The following is a 27605-nucleotide window of genomic DNA, read 5'->3' as shown; positions in this document are numbered from 1 at the left end:
GCCCAGAACTACAGCAGCAGGTAGGAGATCATCAGTCAGAAGGCACACACCAGTGGGTAGGATGAAATCTATAGGATGCCAGTAGGTAGGAGGAAACCATCAGTAAGCAGGAGGACATCAGGCAGATAGGTAGGCAGGAGCATAGCTGTAATTAGTAGGACATCAGTGGGCAGGAGGACAGCAGGAGGACGTCGGTAGGACATCGGCAGGCAGGAGGACGTCGGCAGGCAGGAGGACGTCGGTAGGACATCGGCAGGCAGGAGGACGTCGGTAGGACGTCGGCAGGCAGGAGGACGTCGGCAGGCAGGAGGACGTCGGTAGGACGTCGGCAGGCAGGAGGACGTCGGTAGGACGTCGGCAGGCAGGAGGACGTCGGTAGGACATCGGCAGGCAGGAGGACGTCGGCAGGCAGGAGGACGTCGGTAGGACATCGGCAGGCAGGAGGACGTCGGTAGGACGTCGGCAGGCAGGAGGACGTCGGTAGGACGTCGGCAGGCAGGAGGACGTCGGTAGGACATCGGCAGGCAGGAGGACGTCGGTAGGACGTCGGCAGGCAGGAGGACGTCGGTAGGACATCGGCAGGCAGGAGGACGTCGGTAGGACATCAGCAGGCAGGAGGACGTCGGTAGGACGTCGGCAGGCAGGAGGACGTCGGTAGAACGTCGGCAGGCAGGAGGACGTCGGTAGGACATTAGTCAGAAGGCGCACACCAGTGGGTAGGATGAAATCTATAGGATGCCAGTAGGTAGGAGGAAACCATCAGTAAGCAGGAGGACATCAGGCAGATAGGTAGGCAGGAGCATAGCTGTAATTAGTAGGACATCAGTGGGCAGGAGGACAGCAGGAGGACGTCGGTAGGACATCGGTAGGACATCGGCAGGCAGGAGGACGTCGGCAGGCAGGAGGACGTCGGTAGGACATCGGTAGGACATCGGCAGGCAGGAGGACGTCGGTAGGACGTCGGCAGGCAGGAGGACGTCGGTAGAACGTCGGCAGGCAGGAGGACGGCGGTAGGACATTAGTCAGAAGGCGCACACCAGTGGATAGGATGAAATCTATAGGATGCCAGCAGGTAGAAGGAAACCATCAGTAAGCAGGAGGACATCAGGCAGATAGGTAGGCAGGAGCATAGCTGTAATTAGTAGGACATCAGTGGGCAGGAGGACAGCAGGAGGACGTCGGCAGCCAGGAGGACGTCGGTAGGACATCGGTAGGACATCGGCAGGCAGGAGGACGTCGGCAGGCAGGAGGACGTCGGTAGGACATCGGTAGGACATCGGCAGGCAGGAGGACGTCGGTAGGACATCGGCAGGCAGGAGGACGTCGGCAGGCAGGAGGATGTCGGTAGGACATCGGCAGGCAGGAGGACGTCGGTAGGACGTCGGCAGGCAGGAGGACGTCGGCAGGCAGGAGGACGTCGGTAGGCAGGAGGACGTCGGCAGGCAGGAGGACGTCGGCAGGCAGGAGGACGTCGGTAGGACATCCGCAGGCAGGAGGACGTCGGCAGGCACGAGGACGTCAGGAGGACGTCGGCAAGCAGGAGGACGTCGGTAGGACATCGGCAGGCAGGAGGACATCTGGAGGACGTCGGCAGTGGGGTGCCGAATCTGGAAAATCACAGCCGCTGGTGGCGAATCTCAAAAATCAGCCCCGCGGGTGCCGAATCTAGAAAATCACCCCGCGGGTGCCGAATCTCGAAAATCAGCCCAGTGGGTGCCGAATCTCGAAAATCAGCGCTGAGGGTGCCGAATCTCAAAAATCAGCCCCTCAGCTGCCGACTCTTGAAAATCAGCCCCGCGGGTGCCGAATCTCGAAAATCAGCCCCGTGGGTGCCGAATCTCGAAAATCAGCCCCGTGGGTGCCGAATCTCGAAAATCAGCCCCGTGGGTGCCGACACTCGAAAATCAGCCCCGCGGGTACTGAATCTCGAAAATCAGCCCCGCGGGTGCCGAATATCGAAAATCAGCCCAGTGGGTGCTGAATCTCGAAAATCAGCCCCTCAGCTGCCGATTCTTGAAAATCAGCCCCGTGGGTGCCGAATCTCGAAAATCAGCCCCGCAGCTGCCGACACTCGAAAATCAGCCCCGCGGATGCCGAATCTCGAAAATCAGCCCCGCGGGTGCCGAATATCGAAAATCAGCCCAGTGGGTGCCGAATCTCGAAAATCAGCCCCAAGGGTGCCGAATCTTGAAAATTAGCCCCGCGCCTGCAGACTCTCGAAAATCAGCCCCGAGGGTGCCGAATCTCGAAAATCTGCCCCACGGGTACTGAATCTCGAAAATCAGTCTCGCGGGTGCTGAATCTGGAAAATCACAGCTGCGGGTGCCGAATCCCGAAAATCAGCCCCGCGGGTGTGGAATCTCGAAAATCAGCCCAGTGGGTGCCGAATCTGGAAAATCACAGCTGCGGGTGCCGAATCTCGAAAATTACCGCTGCTGCGGCTGAAAAATCTCGAAAATCACCGCCACGGCTGAAAAATCTCGAAAATCACCCCCGCGGCTGAAAAATCTTGAAGATCACCGCCACGACTGAAAAATCTCGAAAATCACCGCCTCAGCTGCCGAATCTCGAAAAATCACCACCGCGGATGAAAAATCTCGAAAATAAGCGCCGTGGCTGAAAAATCTCGAAAATCACCACCACGGCTGAAAAATCTAAAAAATCACCACCGCGGCTGAAAAATCTAGAAAATCAGCCCTGCAGATGAAAAATCTCGAAAATCACCGCCGCGGCTGAAAAAATCTCGAAAATCACCGATGCGGATGAAAAATCTTGAAAATCAGCCCCACGGCTGGCCAAATCTCAAAAATCACCGTCACGGCTGAAAAATCTCGAAAATCACCGCAGCGGCTGAAAAATCTCGAAAATCAGCCCCGCGGCTGCCAAATCTCGAAAATCACCAACGCGCCTGAAAAATCTCGAAAATTACCGCCACGGCTGAAAAATCTCAAAAATCACCCCCGCGGCTGCCGAATCTCGAAAATCACCGCCGCGGCTGAAAAATCTCGAAAATCACCCCCGCGGCTGCCGAATCTCGAAAATCACCGCCGCGCCTGAAAAATCTCGAAAATCACCGCTGCGACTTAACCCCTTAACCTTAAAGGGTGGTTTGCATGTTAATGACCGGGCCAATTTTTACAATTCTGACCACTGTCCCTTTATGAGGTTATAACTCTGGAACGCTTCAACGGATCCCGGTGATTCTGACATTGTTTTCTCGTGACATATTGTACTTCATGATAGTGGTAAAATTTCTTTGATATTACCTGCGTTTATTTGTGAAAAAAAACGGAAATTTGGCGAAAATTTTGCAATTTTCCAACTTTTAATTTTTATACAATAAAATCACATAGATAGGTCACACAAAATACTTAATAAGTAACATTTCCCACATGTCTACTTTACATCAGCACAATTTTGGAACCAAATTTTTTTTTTGTTAGGGAGTTATAAGGGTTAAAAGTTGACTAGCAATTTCTCATTTTTACACCATTTTTTTTTAGGGACCACATCTCATTTGAAGTCATTTTGAGGGGTCTATATGATAGAAAATAACCAAGTGTGACACCATTCTAAAAACTGCACCCCTCAAGGTGCTCAAAACCACATTCAAGAAGTTTATTAACCCTTCAGGTGTTTTACAGGAATTTTTGGAATGTTTAAATAAAAATGAACATTTAACTTTTTTTCACAAAAAATTTACTTCAGCTCCAATTTGTTTTATTTTACCAAGGGTAACAGGAGAAAATGGACCCCAAAAGTTGTTGTACAATTTGTCCTGAGTATGCCGATACCCCATATGTGGGGGTAAACCACTCTTTGGGCGCATGGTAGAGCTCGGAAGCGAAGGAGCGCCATTTGACTTTTCAATGCAAAATTGACTGGAATTGAGATGGGACGCCATGTTGCGTTTGGAGAGCCCCTGATGTGCCTAAACATTGAAACCCACCACAAGTGACACCATTTTGGAAAGTAGACCCCCTAAGGAACTTATCTAGATGTGTGGTGAGCACTTTGACCCATTAAGTGATTCACAGAAGTTTATAATGCAGAGCTGTAAAAATAAAAAATCATATTTTTTCACAAAAATGATCTTTTCGCCCCCAATTTTTTATTTTCCCAAGGGTAAGAGAAGAAATTGGACCCCAAAAGTTGTTGTACAATTTGTCCTGAGTACGCTGATACCCCATATGTGGGGCTGGGAACCACCGTTTGAGCGCATGGCAGAGCTCGGAAGGGAAGGAGCGTAATTTGGAATGCAGACTTAGATGGATTGGTCTGCAGGCGTCACATTGCGTTTGCAGAGCCCCTAATGTACCTAAACAGTAGAAACCCCCCATAAGTGACCTCATATTGGAAACTAGACCCCCCAAGGAACTTATCTAGATGTGTTGTGAGAACTTTGAACCCCCAAGTGTTTCACTACAGTTTATAACGCAGAGCCGTGAAAATAAAAAATCCTTTTTTTTTTCACAAAAATTATTTTTTAGCCCCCAGTTTTGTATTTTCCCAAGGGTAACAGGAGAAATTGGACCCGAAAAGTTGTTGTCCAATGTGTCCTGAGTACGCTGATACCCCATATGTTGGGGTAAACCCCTGTTTGGGCGCACGGGAGAGCTCGGAAGGGAAGGAGCACTGTTTTACTTTTTCAACGCAGAATTGGCTGGAATTGAGATCGGACGCCATGTCGCGTTTGGAGAGCCCCTGATGTGCCTAAACAGTGGAAACCCCCCAATTATAACTGAAACCCTAATCCAAACACATCCCTAACCCTAATCTCAAAGGTAACCCTAACCACACCCCTAACCCCGACACACCCCTAACCCTAATCCCAACCCTATTTCCAACCGTAAATGTAATCCAAACTCTAACCCTAACTTTAGCCCCAACCCTAACCCTAACTTTAGCCCCAACCCTAACTGTAGCCTTAACCCTAGCCCTATCCCGAAAATGGAAATAAATACATTTTTTTAATTTTTTGCTAACTAAGGGGGTGATGAAGGGGGGTTTGATTTACTTTTATAGCGGGTTTTTTAGCGGATTTTTATGATTGGCAGCCGTCACACACTGAAAGACGCTTTTTATTTCAAAAAATATTTTTTGCGTTACCACATTTTGAGAGCTATAATTTTTCCATATTTTGGTCCACAGAGTCATGTGAGGTCTTTTTTTTTGTGGGACGAGTTGACGTTTTATTTGTAACATTTTCGGGCACGTGACATTTTTTGATCGCTTTTTATTCCGATTTTTGTGAGGCAGAATGACCAAAAACCAGCTATTCATGAATTTCTTTTGAGGGAGGCGTTTATACCGTTCCGCGTTTGGTAAAGTGGATAAAGCAGTTTTATTCTTCGGGTCAGTACGATTACAGCGATATCTCATTTATATCATTTTTTTATGTTTTGGCGCTTTTATACGATAAAAACTATTTTATAGAAAAAATAATTATTTTTGCATCGCTTTATTCTGAGGACTATAACTTTTTTATTTTTTCTTTGATGACGCTGTATGGCTGCTCGTTTTTTGCGGGACAAGATAACGTTTTCAGCTGTACCATGGTTATTTATATGTCTTTTTGATCGCGTGTTATTCCACTTTTTATTTGGCGGTATGATAATAAAGCGTTTTTTGCCTCGTTTTTTTTTTAATGGTGTTCACTGAAGGGGTTAACTAGTGGGACAGTTTTATAGGTCGGGTCGCTACGGACGCAGCGATACTAAATATGTGTACTTTTATTGTTTTTTTTATTTAGATAAAGAAATGTATTTATAGGAACAATATATATTTTTTTTTGCATTTTGAATTTTTTTTTTTTTTTTACACTATAACATTGCCCCGGGGGGGCATGATGTTATAGTGTAAGATCGCCGATCTGACACTTTGCTGTGCACTGTGTCAGATCGGCGATCTGATGTGCACAGCTCCTGGAGGCTTCCCGGCGCCTGCTCTGAGCAGGCTCAGTGAAGCCACCTCCCTTCAGGACCCGGATGCCGCGGCCATCTTGGATCCGGGCCTGCTGCAGGAAGGAGGTAAGAGACCCTCGGAGCAACGCGAATACATCGCGTTGCTCCGGGGGTCTCATGGAAGCCCGCAGGGAGCCCTCTCCCTGCGCGATGCTTCCCTATACCGCCGGAACACTGCGATCATGTTTGATCGCAGTGTGCCGGGGGTTAATGTGCCGGGGGTGGTCCGTGACCGCTCCTGGCACATAGTGCCGGATGTCAGCTGCGACAGTCAGCCGACACCCGGCCGCGCTCCCCCCGTGAACGCGGCAGATCACGCTGGACGTCCGATGTCAGAAAGGGGTTAAAAATCTTGAAAATCACCGCCACTGCTGAAAAAGTTTGAAAATCACCGTCACAGCTGAAAAATCTCAAAAATCACCGCTGCGGATGAAAAATCTCGAAAATTAGCCCCGCCGCTGCCGAATCTCGAAAATCACCGCCGTGGATGAAAAATCTTGAAAATCAGCCCCGCGGCTGAAAAATCTCGAAAATCACCGTCGCAGATGAAAAATCTCGAAAAGAAGCGCCGTGGCTGAAAAATCTCGAAAATCAGCGACACAGCTGAAAAATCTCGAAAATCACCGCCGCGGCTGAAAAATCTCGAAAATCACCGTCGCGGCTGAAAAATCTCGAAAATCACCGTCGCGGCTGAAAAAGCTCGAAAATCACCGCCGCGGCTGAAAAATCTCAAAAATCACCGCCGCGGCTGAAAAATCTCGAAAATCAGCCCCGCGGCTGAAAAATCTCATAAAAGACCGCCGCGGATGAAAAATCTCGAATATCAGCCCCGCGGCTGCCGAGTCTCGAAAATCACCGCAGCGGCTGAAAAATCTCGAAAATCACCGCCGCAGCTGAAAAATCTCGAAAATCAGCCCGCGGCTGCCGAATCTCGAAAATCACTGCAGCGGCTGAAAAATCTCGAAAATCAGCCCCGCGGCTGCCGAGTCTCGAAAATCACCGCCGCAGCTGAAAAATCTCGAAAATCACCGTCGCGGCTGAAAAATCTCGAAAATAAGCGCCATGGCTGAAAAATCTCAAAAATCACCTCCGCGGATGAAAAACCTCGAAAATCAGCCCCGCGGCTGCCGAATCTCAAAAATCACCGCCGCGACTGCCGAATCTCGAAAATCACCGCCGCAGCTGAAAAATCTCGAAAATCAGCCCCGTGGGTGCCGAATCTCGAAAATCAGCCCCGCGGGTGCCGAATTTGGAAAATCAGCCCCGCAGGTGCAGAATCTCGAAAATCAGCTTTGCGGGTGTTGAATCTCAAAAATCACCCCCGCAGGTGCAAAATCTCGAAAATCAGCCCAGCGGGGTCCCGAATCTCAAAAATCAGCCCCGTGGGTGCCGAATCTCAAAAATCATCCCTGCTGGTGCCGAATTTAGAAAATCAGCCCGTTGGCAGGCAGGAGGACGTCGGTAGGACATCGGCAGGCAGGAGGACTTCGGTAGGCAGGGTCACTTGTCCCACTGCACTCGGGAGTCCATAGTGTAAGAAGATGAGAGCTCCCCGTACATCCAATATCTGCTGCTGGGAAAGCTGGGCGACAGCTGGCCTGACCGTTATCACAGGAGCAGTCAGCAGGGTGAAGACGGAATGGCTACAGAAAAGGCAGATGTGGCTGTCAGGATCCTGGGAACGCTGGGTGACCGCAGTAATGGCGCTCTGTTGGTGGTCACCTTTCCCAGTGACAGACGCCTCTGTTATGGGGCTGTCACTTAGCTTTCCTTCTCAAGGCCGGCAGCATTGTGGGCGCTGCTGTGAAGGTGATGGCACACCTGCTGTACGGTCAGCGCTCAGTGTACAACTCCACAGCTGCTCCTACAATGGCGCCATCTATTGTGTGACTGCTCCTCTATCCAAATACAAATCAAGAGACGTCCCATTATTCTGGTTCCCTATGACAAGTAACCCGACTACTGTTAAGTTTTTTTTCCTGATCCTCATGTGTCAATATTCACTTCAGGTCTAGAATTTCATTCCTGAACCAGGAAGATCAGGATGTGCAGTGCTATAACACCGCGGCACCTCCCGTTTCACACTGCCGCATTTCCTGTTCTATTTTCCTTATTCACTTATCTACAATGAGCAGCAGTTGTGAAATTACAACCCCCAGCAGTGTCTGCCATAGCATGCTGAGACTTGTAGTGTAATTAGAGGTTGATCATTGCTCTCAGAACAATTCCTAAATAACTACATTTTATCCATTTGATTGGCAGTATTCAAGAACTCTGCAGCTCCCTCTAGTGGTATTCAAGAACTCTGCAGCTCCCTCTAGTGGTGACTTTACGCCATGTCTCCGCAGGGGATGTGGAGCTTTGTACCGGCGTGTTTTGTTACAAAGCATCAATTGTGTTAATAGATTATTGTTTCAATATCATTTTTAATTGCCCCTTGTGTTTGGACAAATCATCTGATGGGTGGGAGACAGATCACTACTGCGTTCCCCCCTCCCGCGCCATGGTTCCTATCACACACCCCACCGCCATCATCTCCCTCCGCACATCACTCTCCATAATTAAGCAGTTTCCTAATTTCACAGGTCACCACATGAATCTGCATTTTGTCACATCCCGGCCCAAAAGGTTAATGAGGTTTTTCACCTACAAATCCAATCAGCTGGTATGAAGAATGCGCATTTCTGGTGGTTAATTACCTGCACCGAAGACAAAAACGTCTATCAATACAATGGAAAGGTGGCGAGCGAAGAGAAAATCATAGAAATACGCAAACATTTCACCAGGTCCCCCCACATTACTGATCCTGTGTTACATCCTGTATTATACCCCAGAGCTGCACTCACTATTCTGCTGGTGCAGTCACTGTGTACATACATTACTGATCCTGAGTTACATCCTGTATTATACTCCAGAGCTGCACTCACTATTCTGCTGGTGCAGTCACTGTGTACATACATTACTGATCCTGAGTTACCTCCTGTATTATACTCCAGAGCTGCACTCACTATTCTGCTGGTGCAGTCACTGTGTACATACATTACTGACCCTGAGTTACATCCTGTATTATACCCCAGAGCTGCACTCACTATTCTGCTGGTGCAGTCACTGTGTACATACATTACTGATCCTGAGTTACATCCTGTATTATACCCCAGGGCTGCACTCACTATTCTGCTGGTGCAGTCACTCTGTACATACATTACTGATCCTGAGTTACATCCTGTATTATACCCCAGAGCTGCACTCACTATTCTGCTGGTGCAGTCACTGTGTACATACATTACTGATCCTGAGTTACATCCTGTATTATACTCCAGAGCTGCACTCACTATTCTGCTGGTGCAGTCACTGTGTACATACATTACTGATCCTGAGTTACCTCCTGTATTATACTCCAGAGCTGCACTCACTATTCTGCTGGTGCAGTCACTGTGTACATACATTACTGACCCTGAGTTACATCCTGTATTATACCCCAGAGCTGCACTCACTATTCTGCTGGTGCAGTCACTGTGTACATACATTACTGATCCTGAGTTACATCCTGTATTATACTCCAGAGCTGCACTCACTATTCTGCTGGTGCAGTCACTGTGTACATACATTACTGATCCTGAGTTACCTCCTGTATTATACTCCAGAGCTGCACTCACTATTCTGCTGGAGCAGTCACTGTGTACATACATTACATTACTGATCCTGAGTTACATCCTGTATTATACCCCAGAGCTGCACTCATTCTGCTGGTGCAGTCACTGTGTACATACATTACATTACTGACCCTGAGTTACATCCTGTATTATACCCCAGAGCTGCACTCACTATTCTGCTGGTGCTGTCACTGTGTACTGTACATACATTACTGGTCCTGAGTTACAGGCCGGCGTCACACTGGGCGTAAGACAATACGGGCCGTAATACGACTGTAATACGCAGAAATGTTCCCAAAATAGTGATCCGTATGTCATCCGTAGGCAGGGTGTGTCAGCGTATTTTGCACATGGCATCCTCCGTATGTAATCCGTATGGCATCCGTACTGCGATATTTTCTCGCAGGCTTGCAAAACCGTCAACTAATGGATTTATGGGCTCAAATGTTCGGTAAACCGTTGTGGTGGAGAAAATTGCGCGGGAGCCCATGCCAATTTTTTTCCGCCATTTAACCCTTTATTTTATCAGCTACAGCGCACAAATTTTGCACATACACACTACTAACATTAGTAGTGTGGAATATGCAAAAAAAAAAGGGGGGGGGGGATATGAGATGGTTTACTGTATGTAATCATGTCTCATATCCTGTCGGGTTTGTGAAGGAAAAATGAAAAGCCGGCAATTGAATTACCGACTTTTATGATATCTAGCGCTGTATGAAATATATACACACACATACCTATTCTAGGTGTAGACATTTATTCTATTCTGTCAGTGTGATTTTACTGTACACCGCACTGAATTGCCGGCTTTTCTCTAACACCGCTGCGTATTTCTCGCAAGTCACACACATGGTCCGTGTGTAATCCGTATTTTTCTCGCCCCCATAGACTTTCATTGGCGATTTTTTTGCGCAATACGGTGACAAACGCAGCATGCTGCGATTTCCTACGGCCGTAGAAGACTGTATAATACGGATGCGTAAAATACGGCAGATAGGAGCAGGGCCATAGAGATTCATTGGGCCGTGTGTTATGCGTAAAACTCGCTAGTGTGACGCCAGCCACATCCTGTATTATCCCCCAGAGCTGAACTCACTGTTCTGTTTTACAGCCTGGGCTGTCTAGTGGATCATGGTGAGAGTTCCAACACAATTTTGAGAGCAGCTTTTGAAGCAGTAAAAACCCCAAAAAACAAAATGTTATTGTAAAACCTCACCATCGTGCAGATGGCATTTTTTTTTTTATTTTAAAAGATATAGCAGCATCTCTAAAACTAATATAAAAAGGTTACAGATTGGAAGGAGAGATTGCACACTGAGTAGTAAACCTGACACCCAACACTATCCTTAGAGTAGTCGCCCCTCCCCCACACGTTACTTTGCCTCCAGCAGCATTTTTCATAGCAGCAAAAAGTAATAAAGTCTCGGGGGTCTCGTTCCAGCCTGAGCGGCCCCCTCAGGAGTTCATAAAAGCCTCTAAAAGACCAGCAGGTCCAGTTCATCAGCGGCCCTGCCTGGCACAGCCCACATGGCTCAGACAGACTAGTCGGTCCACGGTTTCGTGACGGTTAGTGGGGGCGTTAGGACACTGTAGTGGTGGTCCTCAGCGTTTTTCATTTCCATCATTCTGCCTATAATTCGGGCATTTTCCTGAAATAAAAATATAAAAAACACAGGAAAAAAACAAAAACGGACCGGAGTGGGGGAGACGCTGGGGAATTGTGTAGTCTAAGGATACAGGACCACCGCCCAATAACGTTGGGGGGGGGAGGAAAGGAAGAGGAATGGTGCCCCCTTATAGTGCACCTCCGGCAATCATAACGCACAAGTGTCTGCAGACCACACATCTGGGGGAGCGCCGCGCATACAGGGGGCGCCACGCAGGCCACGTATAGGAGAGCACCGTGCAGACCACATACAGGGGGCGCCACGCAGACCATATATAGGGGGGGCGCCAAGCAGCCCCCACGTGCCGACTGCTCGGCTGGTGCTCCAGGGTCACACAGATGACGCTACACTCACCAGCAGCTCGGCACGGTCCCGGTATGTCTGGATCGTGTGCATTTCCGCAACATCCACCCCTGCGAAAAACTCCAGTCTTGTGGACCTCCCAGTGTCTGTGATCGCAATCGCAAAAGGTAACAAGAACTGAATGCACTTCTGAAGGTCCGTCCACTTATAGCCTGGAAATAAAGACAGACAAGAAGGTGAGGGTGTGAAGACCAACGCAAAACCCCAACATCTGGCACACTGAGCCACCTGCACCGGCTGCTGGCAGTGACTGGAGCTTTGATACAGATCTGACATTTGCCGGCAGATACAATATATCATTCACCACGAGTTCTGCACCTGCAGCTGTAAAGTGTCTCATCTCCAGACAGCAGGGGGAGTCTGGAGAATGGCGGACATTAGGCCACAAAATAGAGCTGCCCCCCCCATCATTTTCCACACCCACCCACAGACGTACCCGTCATCTCCTGCAGATACTGCTCGTTGGTGCAGTGATAGAGGGCAGAGGCGGCCAGGATGCGGTAGGAATATTCTAGGCTCTGGACGTCCAGGGTACATAAATCCAGGAGCTGGAAGACAGGACAGTTAGATAATATTAATAATAATAATAATTTTTATTTATATAGCGCCAACATATTCCGCAGCGCTTTACAACTTATAGAGGGGACTTATACAGACAACAGACATTACAGCATAACAGAAATCACAGTTCAAAATAGATACCAGGAGGAATGAGGGCCCTGCTGCTCGCAAGCTTACAATCTATGAGGAAAAGGGGAGACACGAGAGGTGGATGGTAACAATTGCTTTAGTTATTTGGACCAGCCATAGTGTAAGGCTCGGGTGTTCATGTAAAGCTGCATGAACCAGTTATCAGCCTAAGTATGTAACAGTACAGACACAGAGGGCTATTAACTGCATAAAGTGTATGAGAACATGATGGAGGAACGTGATTATGTTGTTGTTTTTTATTAATAGGCCACACAGGGATAATTAGGTTAATGCGTTGAGGCGGTAGGCCAATCTGAACAAATGAGTTTTTAGTGCACGCTTAAAACTGTGGGGATTGGGGATTAATCGTATTAACCTAGGTAGTGCATTCCAAAGAATCGGCGCCGCACGTGTAAAGTCTTGGAGACGGGAGTGGGAGGTTCTGATTATTGAGGATGCTAACCTGAGGTCATTAGCGGAGCGGAGGGCACGGGTAGGGTGGTAGACTGAGACCAGAGAGGAGATGTAGGGTGGTGCTGAGCCATGGAGTGCTTTGTGGATGAGGGTAGTAGTTTTGTACTGGATTCTGGATTGGATGGGTAGCCAGTGTAATGACTGGCACAAGGTAGAGGCATCGGTGTAACGGTTGGCGAGGAATATGATCCTGGCAGCAGCATTCAGGACAGATTGGAGCGGGGAGAGTACTAAAGACCCCCCCCCCTAAGTCACACAGGAGCCCACCATACCTCCATTATCTTTAAGTAGGTCATGTGTGGATACTGGGGAAGGAGAAAGTGCTGCAGTTCTTTGCTGTGCGCCATTTGTAAGTAAATGTTCAACCAGGAGACCACAGTGATCGGAGTCAAACACCAATTAAGTGCCTGAGGAGAGGAAAGGGTTAACCCATCACTTAAAGGGCCAGTCATACATCAATAAACCGAACAGGTCACGCCCCAGACCACCAGCCTTACCTTCATGATTATCAGCTCCATTTTCATAATCTCTTCCTCGGTGCAGGAGCCGTCTGAGTAGTAGGAGAACTCATGGAGCTTCGGAGGGTAGATCTCCTAAAATACCAGAATTCAGACAATTACTGACGGATTTGCAGAAGATGGAATTTACAATCAGTGAAGCTTTGGATTTTAGATGATGCCAACCAGCGCCACAAGGTGAGCACACTACAGGGTAGGGGGGGACTCCGCCAGTCAAGAGATCCACGGGATCAAAAAGGAGGCAAGAGAAAGCACCTACCTCCATCTTGGCAGCGATGAATAGGGAGGTGACGCCGATGAGCTGCAGCTTGGATTTCCTCACGTTCGCTTGTGTCGCCAGAAAGCGGTCGATGAAATCTTGTGCCAGGTAGTAAGTCTCTCTGTGCAGCTTATGAAGCTCGGAAACCTAAGGATGAAAAGGGATCGGCTGTGAGATGGTACGGCATCCCACCGAGAGGTGCGGCATCCGCCAATTATCAGAGAAGCACAGTGGCCAAATAAATAAAATAATGTCCTAACCGAGTATCCAATCACTAAGATCTATGGGCGAGACTGCCAGGAACAAAAAAAAATGACAAACACACACACACACACACACACACGTGGGGCGCAGCATACTCACCTCCATCAGCCAGTCCAGCAGCACAGACCTCATGCTCTCGTCCATATCCGGATGTCTTTGAAAGACATTCTTGTCCCTTACGTATATTGCATCTTTGAGCAGCAAGTTCCGCCACACATCATCCGGGTTCGCCCAGCTGCAAAAATAAAAATAAAAAATAAATATAATCATAAATATATAAATGATCATAAGCACCATAAAAATGTAATATATAAACACTAAACTTCATATCCCCCACGATGTCCGAGCAGTTAGGACTGCAGCCCACTGATACAATCCACTATGGAACTTAGTTGCATACCTGAGAGGTGGAAGAGGAGAGAATGAAGACCACCGGAATCTCAGGCTGGCGTATTCGGGACCAGGGGTAATGTATGGGGCCCAGGGTTGTCTCTGGGGTCTAGGGATGAACTGGTTGTTGCGTTGCCACAAACTAAAGCTCTGATCAGCCTAAAACGGGAAAAATGTATTATTTCTGCTTTATTACCTCTTGTCATCTGATCTCTGTGTTGGCATATTGGTCAGTGTGGCACCCTGCCCCTACACATGATGAAGGCCCCTAATGCTCCTAGAACAAGACCGGCTCTAATGTACAAGGAGGTCACTGGACTACAACTCCCATGGATTCCCAAGCTTCAGAGCATCTCGCCCTGTGAGGAGCAGACACCAGATCAGACTACACTTATAGAGGCAGCTGGAGAGGAGTAAAGGTACCGTTACACTAAACGACTTACCAACGATCACGACCAGCGATGCGATCGTTGGCAAGACGTTTTGTGGGAGCTGTCACACAGACAGCTCTCTCCAGCGACCAACGATCAGGGGAACGACTTCGGCATCGTTGAAACTGTCTTCAACGATGCCGAAGTCCCCCTGCAGCACCCGGGTAAACATCGGGTTACTAAGCGCAGGGCCGCGCTTAGTAACCCGATATTTACCCTGGTTACCATTGTAAAAGTAAAAAAAACACTACATACTCACATTCCAATGTCTGTCACGTCCCCCGCCGTCAGCTTCCCGCACTGACTGTCAGTGCCGGCCGTAAAGCAGAGCACAGCGGTGACGTCACCGCTGTGCTCTGCTTTACGGCCGGCGCTGACAGTCAGTGCAGGGAAGCTCTCGGCCGGAGCGCGTGCATATTAGCAGCGCTCTTGCCGAAAGCAGTTTTAACCCTGTGGACGCCGGGGGACGTCACAGACATCAGAATGTGAATATGTACTGTTTTTTTTTTTTTTTTTCTTACCTTTACAATGGTAACCAGGGTAAATATCGGGTTACTAAGCGCGGCCCTGCGCTTAGTAACCTGATATTTACCCTGGTTACAAGTGAACACATCACTGCATTGGCGTCACACACGCCGATCCAGCGATGACAGCGGGTGATCAGCGACCAAAAAATGGTCCTGATCATTCCCCAACGACCAACAATCTCCCAGCAGGGGCCTGATCGTTGGTCACTGTCAGACATAACGAGATCGTTAGGGGGATCGTTGCTACGTCACCAAAAGCGTGACGTTGCAACGATATCGTTAATGATATCGTTGTGTGTGACTCAGCCTTTAGTGATACATTGTTGCAGGGTTGGAGCCATAGGGGTGTGAGGATGGATGGCCCAAACTTCCTGGCAGCCATAGTTTAATCTCATCTACTGAAACTTAATTATCACCCAGTAACTGAACACAGGAGAGGTTAGAAGTCGTCTCTGGAGACACCTAGGCTGGGATCCCTAATTATCACAAGAAAGCCATGTTCACAAGGTCAGTATTTTACATCAGTATTTATAAGTCAAAACCAGGAGAGGAATGATCAGAGGGAAAGCCTGGCTTTGGCTTATAATTATAAATACTGAATCTGTGAACATGGCCGAAAAAAGGGGGGGCCCAGAGATTATATAATAAAAGATAAATATTAAAAAACAATAGCACTAATATTATACAAAGTACTAATATGTTTTTATTGTAGTACTAATAGTATATAATCTAGAATACTCATAAATTACCATTATTAAATATATTAAAAAGTAACATCAATAATATTAAATAATCAATAATAGTAATATAGGAATAGCCTAAATGATAGTGTGTGCCTGGCACTTTTAACTGTGTTTATGCAGGTAGAAAACGTATATGCCAGGTAAACCATTAGCATTGCTATAAAGCCCCTCCACTCAGCAGCCGGGAAGGGGGTCAATAGGGGCAAGTCTATGCAGCAGCACATGGGCTAAAACACAGCAATACATTAATTAAAAAAACCCCTTTTTTATATATATATATATATATATATATATATATATATATATATATATATACACAAAATGGAGGCAGCACACACTTAAAGGTGAAAAAAAGTGCTATAAAAATAAAAAATATTTGATAGCCCCAAATGACACACAAACACTACAGAATGTGCAAAAAAAAAAAAGTGTACAATGAGACACAAATGTGTGTGTCTTCGCCTATGTGTTCCAGGTGAAGAGAAAGTTACATTGTAACATGGATGCCCACTTTGCTGTAAAGCCCCCGGTCCTTTTAGTGCTGCCATCTATTATCAGGGTAAATGGATTTACAGTATAAGCCCTTACAACAAATCCACATAATGTGCAGGATGGACATCAGAGAGACCAGTGTGGGCATACATCACAGGACTGCATCTAATCAGGTGTTCACAACATGAAGGGTTAGTTGTTTTTTGGAGGGGGAAATGCAGGGAGGAATCGGGGCAGCACATTCCCATACAATGTATCCAGAGCACAAAACAAACAACGTTCTATTTACAAACAAATCTGTAGGAACTGATACAAAGTATCCGGCCATTACCTGCGGCTCAAACTGCTTCTTCCTGTTCATTTCCATCAGCTCCATGGCTAAGTTTTCTCCTGGATCTTGCAGAAACTGCAGAGAGCAATGACAATAAGTAGCAGACAGTGAGCAGCAGCCCCCCACAGCAGCCCCCCATATACCCCACACTTACAGTGGCCACATCTGCCTTCCTCTTCCTGGAGTGTTCGGTCCTCTCCTCCTTTGTAGGATTTTCTTTTATGCATTTACTGAAATTAATAATAAAATATTAATAAATATGTCACAGGAGGGGGGGGTGCAGGACTGGATGGGGGGCTCTGCACCTACCTCATAGTGGGCGTCCCAGGGGTGGACTTAGCAGGAGTTGTAGCTGAAATTAAGAGAAGCAGGGGGAGAATATTTACATTTAGGGGCAGCTGGGGTCTCAGGTAAGAAGGGTGAAAGTGCAGAAGTTCTGTGCTGGGCAGCTGGATCTCAGGACATTGCCTTCACCAGAGCCTTAATCCAAAGTGCTGGCCTCCTACATAGCCCCCCAAAAAAGTGAGCCAAGCTGGAGAATGGCTGCAAAGTTTATACAGGAGGAGAGGAGGGCGTGATTTTCACCCCCCACCCCCCTCATTTGCAAAATTGACCCTCTTGCATGCCAATAGATAAGGCCAGCAGGGCTATCCCCTTTGGCAGGGTCTAAGCATTAACCATTTCAAGCCTGGTGAGGCCTACATTGCCACATGCACAGCAACCAGGCAGCTCTTTACTGGAGACCCCCATATAACAAGTTAGCACCCCCCACCCAAATAAACTATGGGGACCCCCTAAAAGTGTAAAATCCGTACCAAGAACTTACCACAGATGTTGGGGTGCAGGATGCTGAGCAAGGGGGGCGGCTTTTACTTCGGTAATCGAGGGGGCAAGTTAGTAAAAAGTCTGAATTAAAAGGGAAAAATAAATATATTAGTTTAAAAGGGCAGAAAAGTGGGGGGCACCAGAGAAATAGGGGGTCTCATGGAGAATGACTGCACAGCTGCATGGTGGCTACAGACCAGCAGGTAATGGTGTGCCCCTAAGAGAAGCTGGGGGGCAGGCAGGAGACCCCCTAAGAAGCAGGTAAAGCCCCAGAAAAAGAAGTGGAGCTAAATCTAGAAAATGGGGGGCACCGGTCCTTGGGGGTGAGCATCAGGCGTTATGGGCTTTTCGGGGGGCTATTCAGGCAATCCCCGGCCTCCCCCGTTATAAACACTGGCAGCCGGGACCGGGGATCGCAGGGAGGGACTGGCGCCCAGGGCGTGGAGTGGGGGAGGCGGGACAGGAACCTGGAAGTGGGCAGAACACGTGGGCTGCTGGATGTAAACAGCGAGGAGCCGGGGGTCCCGGAATATTGGGGTGAGGGGAGAGATTCTATCACTTATACCGCGGTCTACAGCCTGATACATTGTATCTCCCCCTGATCCTCCTCCCACGGTGTCACGCAGGACTCCGGGCCCCCTCCATTCCACTCATGCTCTAAGCTTTCAGCTCTGATCACATTTCCTAACACAGATTAATGGGGCTGAAAAACAAAGGAGATGGAATCAAGGATTATTAAGGGTTAATCTGCGAAACGGCTCCTCAGGCTTAGGGCTTGTTCACACCAGCGTTTTGTAGTTCAGGAGGGCTGCACTATTCTATGTGCGTGCGTATACATATATATATATATATATATATATATGTATATGTGCACCCGCCAGGTGGCCTCTACTTTCTGCCTATAAACTCCAATTATCACCCCGGGAAACTATTTGATTGCAGTACAAAAACGGATGTCACACGGACGATCTCCCGCAGGCACACAGACCTTTTCTGCCTTTTCTGGGATTGGGGGCTCTGTGCAGGTCCTTGTAGTGAAAGTTTTCACACGTAGGATTTTGTCCAAAATCAGTTTGGACCAGATCTGAGCTTATTATTCATGTGCGTTTGTTTCAGTTCTGTCCTGGGCCAAGGAGAGTCACCTTGATAGCCGGAGATAAGACAGAGAAAGCAAAAACACCAATGTTACCTCCTGAGACTGGAATTTCAGGTCTACAAATGTACTGTGACCCCCTCCCCTTCTTATCTGGGGGTATACTTGAAGGAAGTGGAGCCCTTCTTGAAATATAGGGGTCCCCATACCTTCTAATATTGGATCATTCACCCCCTTTTGAAGCCCCCGCAGCACTGATCATCCCCCACTATTCCCACACTTTGGGCTGACAAGTATTTGCCCAACGAATGGATTCATTACAGTTTTTTGCTGTGGGAACCAGTGAGATCCAAATTCTGTATTTATTTATTGTAGGCAATGACGTTTTTGCAACTCTTTGGAAGGTGGAGGTCCATTGTCATAGGCATGGTGCATCTGAAAGCTTTACCAGGTGGGCGTCCAGGCTGGGGGGCTGTGATGCTAATTTTTTTATTGTTATGCTAATATCTATTGTCTATTGTCCTGATGAATAGGATCGCCAGGCTGTACATTACCTGTGGGGCAGGTCGTGGAGCAGGCGTGTAAGGAGGCAGAGGTCTACAGGAAGGCTGGGATTGTAAGCAATGCCTTGTCTTTTGTTATTCAGGTGACATGTTTACATTCCTCGCCATCTTCAGATGACATTGGAGACTGGTATGGACACCTTCCCTGCTAACTAACAACCTCGCTCCTCTAAGGGCCCCTTCACACTGTGCAATCAAAGTCTGAACGAGCGTTCGATTTGTGACGTTTATCCGTCCTCGTTCCGAGGTTGCAAAGTGTGACATGGCGTTACGATCTGCGACGCAGCCCAGCATCGTACGATGTGAAAGAAAGAGCAGAACTTTCTTTCGTCGTAAATGTCTCGCTGTGGCGGTCGAAATCGTAGTATGTGACGGCGGTCATACGAGCTCGTAATGCGACTACGTGGGTTGGGCTTCCGCATACCTGTCTCCTGATTGGGCGTGACGTTTTAGCACGCCCATGCTGGTAATACGTCACGCTCGGAGTCGTAGGACTATGGCGGTGTGAAGGGTAGCGTACGATTGCGACGCGTGACGTTCACATCGCAACTACGTCAGAAAAAGCGTTAACATCGTAGAGTGTGACCGCTGGCTACGAGCTCGTACTGCGATGTCGAATATGACGCAAATGCGTCGTAATCGTAGCAGAATCGACCAGTGTGAAGGGGCCCTAAATCTATCCTTCACTGAAAAGTCTTCAAAGCTTTTCTTTTTTTTCAGTTAATATAAAACTTGTTCACTGTACAATCCCATAGCATCAAGTTATATTGTAGCTCTGTATACATAATCTTATCATGTATCTCTGTATACAGGGAGCTCCCCCTAGTGGTGGCTGCAGACAGGATCTTATCATGTATTTCTGTATACAGGGAGCTCCCCCTAGTGGTGGCTGCAGGCAGGATCTTATGTATCTCTGTATACAGGGAGCTCCCCCTAGTGGTGGCTGCAGACAGGATCTTATCATGTATCTCTGTATACAGGGAGCTCCCCCTAGTGGCGGCTGCAGACAGGATCTTATCATGTATCTCTGTATACAGGGAGCTCCCCCTAGTGGTGATTGCAGACAGGATCTTATGTATCTCTGTATACAGGGAGCTCCCACTAGTGGTGATTGCAGACAGGATCTTATCATGTATGTCTGTATACAGGGAGCTCCCCCTAGTGGTGACTGCAGACAGGATCTTATCATGTATCTGTATACAGGGAGCTCCCCCTAGTGGTGGCTGCAGACAGGATCTTACCATGTATCTCTGTATACAGGGAGCTCCCCCTAGTGGTGGCTGCAGACAGGATCTTACCATGTATCTCTGTATACAGGGAGCTCCCCCTAGTGGTGGCTGCAGACAGGATCTTATGTATCTCTGTATACAGGGAGCTCCCCCTAGTGGTGGCTGCAGACAGGATCTTATGTATGTCTGTATACGGGTAGCTCCCCCTAGTGGTGGCTGCAGATGGGATCTTATCATGTATGTCTGTATACAGGGAGCTCCCCCTAGTGGTGGCTGCAGACAGGATCTTATCATGTATCTCTGTATACAGGGAGCTCCCCCTAGTGGTGGCTGCAGACAGGATCTTATCATGTATCTCTGTATACAGGGAGCTCCCCCTAGTGGTGACTGCAGACAGGATCTTACCATGTATCTCTGTATACAGGGAGCTCCCACTAGTGGTGACTGCAGACAGGATCTTATCATGTATCTCTGTATACAGGGAGCTCCCCCTAGTGGTGACTTTAGACAGGATCTTATGTATCTCTGTATACAGGGAGCTCCCCCTAGTGGTGGCTGCAGACAGGATCTTACCATGTATCTCTGTATACAGGGAGCTCCCCCTAGTGGTGGCTGCAGACAGGGTCTTATCATGTATGTCTGTATACAGGGTGCTCCCCCTAGTGGTGGCTGCAGACAGGGTCTTATCATGTATGTCTGTATACAGGGTGCTCCCCCTAGTGGTGACTGCAGACAGGATCTTATCATGTATCTGTATACAGGGAGCTCCCCCTAGTGGTGGCTGCAGACAGGATCTTATCATGTATCTCTGTATACAGGGAGCTCCCCCTAGTGGTGACTGCAGACAGGGTATTATCATGTATCTCTGTATACAGGGAGCTCCCCCTAGTGGTGACTGCAGAGAGGATCTTACCATGTAGCTCTGTATACAGGGAGCTCCCCCTAGTGGTGGCTGCAGACAGGATCTTATCATGTATCTGTATACAGGGAGCTCCCCCTAGTGGTGGCTGCAGACAGGATCTTATCATGTATCTCTGTATACAGGGAGCTCCCCCTAGTGGTGGCTGCAGACAGGATCTTACCATGTATCTCTGCAGAACACTATAGCACCATCTCAGCAGAAATGAGCATAGCAATCCTTTGTAACTCTAAGCAGTAGACATCACCCCTTTGCTGGCGTTTCACTCTGCTTGGCATCTATCTGTTTGTTGATCAGTGGTGCAGTGACTGTGACATTGGAGAGTGACCTGCACTGTGGATTGTTTGAGCGGTCACTGAAATCGGGGATTTTTCTCTTATCAGGATGGCCTGATAGTGGAGAACATGAATGACGTCCCGTACACCCTTCATATCGGACCGGAGGTTACAGCATCCATGGCCGCTGTCTGTGCCGCGGTCAGGCAGACATGCCCACGACTCCCTCTCGGTGTTCAGGTTCTCGCTTGCGGCAATCAGCAGGCCCTGGCGGTTGCACTGGCGGCAGGTAAACATCAGTGAGAGAAGTATGTCCATTGTGTGCATTCAGAAGCCATGGAAAGCTGGGTATCATCCACTTTGTAGCTTATAAGTGCTGCTGGAGAAAATAGTGCAAATAGGGTCTTATCTGGGATACAAATCTGTATACACTGCTCAAAAAAATAAAGGGAACACTAAAATCCTACATCCTCGATATCACTGAATAAAATATTTCACTACATAGTGGAATGTGTTGAGACCAATAAAACATAAAAATTATCAATGTAAATCAAAATTAACATCATGGATTTGGAATGATAATCAGTGGAAAATCAAATTACAGGCTGATCCAACTTCAGTGGAAATGTCTCAAGACAAGGAAATGATGCTCAGTAGTGTGTGTGGCCTCCACGTGCCTGTATGACCTTCCTACAATGACTGGGTATGCTCCTGATGAGGCAGCGGATGGTCTCCTGAGGGTTCTCCTCACAGACCAGGACTAAAGCATCCGCCAACTCCTGGACAGTCTGTGGTTCAATGTGACGTTGGTGGATGGTGCGAGACATGATGTCACAGATTTGTTCAATCAGAATCCAGTCTGGGGAACGGGCAGGCCAGTCCATAGCTTCCATGCCTTCATCTTGCAGGAACGGCTGCCACACTCCAGCCACATGAGGTCTGGCATTGTCCTGCATTAGGAGGAACCCAGGGCCAACCACACCAGCATATGGTCTCACAAGGGGTCTGAAGATCTCATCTCGGTACCTAATGGCAGTCAGGCTACCTCTGGCGAGCACATGGAGGGCTGTGCAGCCCTCCAAAGAAATGCCACCCCACACCATTACTGACCTACTGCCAAACCGGTCATGCTGAAGGATGTTGCAGGCAGCAGATTGCTCTCCACAGCATCTCCAGACTCTGTCACGTCTGTCACATGTGCTCAGTGTGAACCTGCTTTCATCTGTGAAGAGCACAGGGCGCCAGTGGCGAATTTGCCAATCCAGGTGTTCTGTGGCAAATACCAAGTGTCCTGCACAGTGTTGGGCTGTAAGCACAACCCCCATCTGTCGGGCCCTCAGACCATCCTCATGGAGTCGGTTTCTAACCGTTTGTGTAGACACATGCACATTTGTGGCCTGCTGTAGGTCATTTCGCAGGGCTCTGGTAGTGCTTTTCCTTGCAGAAAGTCTGAGGTAGCGGTCCTGCTGCTGGGTTGTTGCCCTCCTACAGCCCCCTCCATCTCCCCTGGTGTACTGGCCTGTCTCCTGGTAGCGCCTCCAGCCTCTGGACACTATGTTGACAGACACAGCAAACCTTCTTGCCACATCTCGCATTGATGTGCCATCCTGGATGAGCTGCACTACCTGAGCCACTTGTGTGGGTTGTAGAGTCCGTCTCAGGCTACCTCGAGTGTGAAAGAACAACCAACATTCAAAAGTGACCAAAACATCAGCCAGAAAGCATTGGTACTGAGATGTGGTCTGTGGTCCCCACCTGCAGAACCACTCCTTTATTGAGGGTGTCTTTATAATTGCAAATAATTTCCATCTGTTGTCTATTCCATTTGCACAACAGCATGTGAAATTGATTGTCAATCAGTGTTGCTTCCTAAGTGGACAGTTTGATTTCACAGAAGTTTGATTTACTTGGAGTTATATTCTGTTGTTTCCAAGTGTTCCCTTTATTTTTTTGACCAGTTTATATACAAACGAGTGTATGTATCGACGATGATGTCATAATACGTTGCAGTGGTGACGGTTATGTCATAATGGTTGCCATGGCGAAGATGATGTCATAATGGGTATATGGGCATGGGACTATGGGATGGAGAATATGTATGGGAATATGGGCACAGGATTATGGGATGGAGGATGTGTATGATGGGAATATGGGCACAGGATTATGGGATGGAGGATGTGTGCGATGGGAATATGGGCACGGGACTATGGGATGGAGGATGTGTGATGGGTATACGGGCACGGGACTATGGGATGGAGGATGTGTGTGATGGGTATACAGGCACGGGACTATGGGATGGAGGATGTGTGTGATGGGTATACAGGCACGGGACTACGGGATGGAGGATGTGTGATGGGTATACAGGCACGGGACTATGGGATGGAGGATGTGTGTGATGGGTATACAGGCACGGGACTATGGGATGGAGGATGTGTGTGATGGGTATTCAGGCACGGGACTATGGGATGGAGGATGTGTGTGATGGGTATACAGGCACGGGACTACAGGATGGAGGATGTGTGATGGGTATACAGGCACGGGACTATGGGATGGAGGATGTGTGTGATGGGTATACAGGCACGGGACTATGGGATGGAGGATGTGTGTGATGGGTATACAGGCACGGGACTATGGGATGGAGGATGTGTGTGATGGGTATACAGGCACGGGACTACGGGATGGAGGATGTGTGATGGGTATACAGGCACGGGACTATGGGATGGAGGATGTGTGTGATGGGTATACAGGCACGGGACTATGGGATGGAGGATGTGTGTGATGGGTATTCAGGCACGGGACTATGGGATGGAGGATGTGTGTGATGGGTATACAGGCACGGGACTACAGGATGGAGGATGTGTGATGGGTATACAGGCACGGGACTATGGGATGGAGGATGTGTGTGATGGGTATACAGGCACGGGACTATGGGATGGAGGATGTGTGTGATGGGTATACAGGCACGGGACTATGGGATGGAGGATGTGTATGATGGGAATATGGGCATGGGACTATGGGATGGAGGATATGTATGATGGGAATATGGGCACAGGACTATGCGATGAACGATGTGTGATGGGTATATGGACACGGGACTATGGGATGGAGGATGTGTATGATGGGTATATGGGCACAGGACTATGAGATGGAGGATGTGTGTGATGGGTATATGGGCATGGGATGGAGGATAATCATTATAATTTGCTATAGCTAACAACAGTTGGTTACTATGCTCGGGCAACGCCGGGCTCTTCAGCTAGTGGTTTAAAATGATTTAATTGAACTCATCAGATGGAGCTAAAATTTAGCTTATAGACGTATTCTCTGCAGCAGATCCACAGGTCCAATGATGACCAACCGAAGGGAAAACCAATGGGTAAATGTGGATTCACTCTGCGCTGCTGAATAACTGGAAGTCCGGGCGTATTATCAATATAAATTGTGGGTTTTATTCATTCAACGCATTTCAAAGTTCTAAGACTTCATCAGGAAACACCACAAAATGACACAGAATGAGTAAAAAAATCACAATTTATATTGATAATATGCCCGGACTTCCAGTTATTCAGCAGCGCAGAGTGAATCCACGTTTACCCATTGTTTTTCCACTTTGTAGCTTGAAATGGGGGGTGTTAGTGGGGGTTAGTTTTATCCCAGCTTTCCCTCAATGCAAACCTAGGCTGTAACCCAGCTTTCCCAGTATCATCAATGGTAAACCTAGGCTGTAACCCAGCTTTCCCAGTATCCTCATTGGTAAACCTAGGCTGTAACCCAGCTTTCCCAGTATCATCAATGGTAAACCTAGGCTGTAACTCAGCTTTCTCAGTTTCCTCAATGGCAAACCTAGTACTGTAACCCAGCTTTCCCAGTATCCTCAATGCAAACCTAGTACTGTAACCCAGCTTTCCCAGTATCCTCAATGCAAACCTAGTACTGTAACCCAGCTTTCCCAGTTTCCTCAATGGCAAACCTAGGCTGTAACCCAGCTTTCCCAGTATCCTCAATGCAAACCTAGTACTGTAACCCAGCTTTCCCAGTATCCTCAATGCAAACCTAGTACTGTAACCCAGCTTTCCCAGTTTCCTCAAAGGCAAACCTAGGCTGTAACCCAGCTTTCCCAGTATCTTCAATGCAAACCTAGTACTGTAACCCAGCTTTCCCAGTTTCCTCAATGGCAAACCTAGTACTGTAACCCAGCTTTCCCAGTCTCCTCAATGGCAAACCTAGGCTGTAACCCAGCCTTCCCAGTATCCTCAATGGCAAACCTAGTACTGTAACCCAGCTTTCCCAGTTTCCTCAATGGCAAACCTAGGCTGTAACCCAGCTTTCCCAGTTTCCTCGATGGCAAACCTAGGCAGTTTGGCTTACATTTGGAGGGTGAGAGCCCATCTTGACCTCGTCCTGCAGACAGTCTTCCTCCTGATACATTGGAACAAATCATTCAGCTGATAGATCAGGGCTCGGTCCGATGATGATGGTGACCCCGCTCATGTGCTATTGACCCTCCACCGCCTCCCTATTATATCTACTCCTGGGAAATCTGGGTGACCACCCCTCTCAGACCAGGACCCCCAGGTACGTGACTCCCAGCTGACCCCTGATCTTTGCTGTGGTGCAGGGCTGGACTTCATCCGAGCCGAGGGCTTTGTCTTCTCTCACGTTGCTGATGAAGGCCTGGTGAACGCCTGCGCCGGGGATCTGCTGCGTTATCGCAAGGAGATCGGTGCTGAACACATCCAGGTCTTTGCCGACATTAAGAAGAAGCACAGGTCAGTGTGAGCGGACGGTGGGTGACCCGCAACCAGATTGTTTACAGCAAGCGGAGATCCTGAAAAAAGGAAAAAAACTATGAGAGCGTTGTGCGGCTAATTTTTTCGGATGGCCCCTTTAAGGCAATGTCTGTTCTCAGCTCCCACGCCGTGACGGCTGACGTCTCGATCTCGGAGATGGCGAGGGCGGCGGAGTTCTTCTTAGCGGATGGCGTCATACTGACTGGAGTTACGACCGGGCAAGAAGCCGATCCGGCGGAACTGAAAGGTGGAGTACGGGGATCAATGACAGCTGCTGCCTCACAGCTGGGGCTTCGCTACTATTGCATCAGCGCAGATACAACCCGACTGTCCAGTGACGTTCTCTTGTGTTTTGCACTTTCCCTGCGCTGATACATTGTAACAAACTCCCAGCTGTGAGAAGTATCAGTGGCAGATTCTCAGGAGGCTTTGAAAATTGTGGGAAAAAGTTGTTTTCTGACCCTTTTCTTTGCATCCTAGAGGTGCAGCGCTCCGTCCGCATCCCCGCGCTCGTCGGATCTGGGGTGACGCTGGACAATGTGGAGACATACGCGGAGGCCAGCGCCATGATCGTCGGCTCCCACTTCAAACATGGCGGCGACTGGAGGAAGAGCGTTGACTATGACAGAGTGGTGGCGTTCATGGAGAGGATCAGCGAGCTGCGGGGCTGATGTTGCCCCCTACTGGTGGGGTGATGCCCCCAATACATTTTTATCTCTCACTTTATACAAATCAGATTTATTTTATATATACATATATATTTTTCACTAGAAAAATAAATATTAAACTGTTGAATATGTTTGTGTTTGTTTTATGACTTTAGATACAAATTATCAATCGTGGTTCTATCTTCTAGTAAATCTGTCGGTGGTCACTGCAGAGCGATATTAAAGGGTTAATCCAGGATTACAGAAATAGATCGGCCTTAAAAAAAAAAAAAAAATAGCGCCACCCCGACATCTCTGGTGTCTCCACAGTATCACGCCCTGTGACCAGCGGATATTAGGGGACATTCCCGTCACATCGGCTCAGTCCTCCACTCTCTGATTCTTTCAGGAGACATCTGATCCCCGGTAATGAAAACTTCACACCCACCCTGATGGCAGCGATGGGTCCCAGGGGTCATCTCAGCCCTGAGTAAAG

General features: G+C 48.3%; 2 protein-coding genes across 4 annotated transcripts; one reads left to right on the top strand and one right to left on the bottom strand.

The window, feature by feature from the left end:
• Positions 1-27257, top strand: LOC143807312 (uncharacterized protein F13E9.13, mitochondrial-like). Of its 3 annotated transcripts, none has more exons than XM_077288714.1 (7): positions 1-20; positions 19062-19137; positions 19220-19332; positions 21781-21961; positions 26291-26441; positions 26582-26709; positions 26943-27257. In XM_077288714.1, the coding sequence occupies exons 2-7, from the start codon at positions 19065-19067 to the stop codon at positions 27131-27133; spliced, it is 837 nt and encodes a 278-aa protein (XP_077144829.1). In that variant the 5' UTR covers positions 1-20; positions 19062-19064; the 3' UTR covers positions 27134-27257. The 3 variants fall into 3 exon arrangements, with proteins under 3 accessions (XP_077144829.1, XP_077144830.1, XP_077144828.1); XM_077288715.1 differs by lacking the exon at positions 1-20 and adding an exon at positions 18016-18130 and having other exon boundaries at positions 19220-19302; XM_077288713.1 differs by lacking the exon at positions 1-20 and adding an exon at positions 18016-18130.
• CCNE1 (cyclin E1) lies at positions 10819-18023 on the bottom strand. Its single transcript, XM_077288712.1, has 12 exons — positions 17595-18023; positions 17078-17120; positions 16923-16998; positions 16769-16843; positions 14255-14403; positions 13954-14089; positions 13591-13737; positions 13311-13406; positions 13086-13220; positions 12086-12197; positions 11641-11801; positions 10819-11268 (listed from the first exon to the last, which is right to left on the bottom strand). Exons 2-12 carry the CDS (start codon positions 17080-17082, stop codon positions 11161-11163), a joined length of 1200 nt encoding a protein of 399 aa, XP_077144827.1. The 5' UTR covers positions 17083-17120; positions 17595-18023; the 3' UTR covers positions 10819-11160.
• Positions 27258-27605: the final 348 nt, after the last annotated feature.

Source organism: Ranitomeya variabilis, chromosome 2 (assembly GCF_051348905.1).
Source record: "Ranitomeya variabilis isolate aRanVar5 chromosome 2, aRanVar5.hap1, whole genome shotgun sequence".
NCBI classification, from domain to species: domain Eukaryota; kingdom Metazoa; phylum Chordata; class Amphibia; order Anura; family Dendrobatidae; genus Ranitomeya; species Ranitomeya variabilis.
The sequence above is the reverse complement of the archived record's forward strand: the minus strand, read 5'-3'. Positions and strand labels throughout refer to the sequence as shown.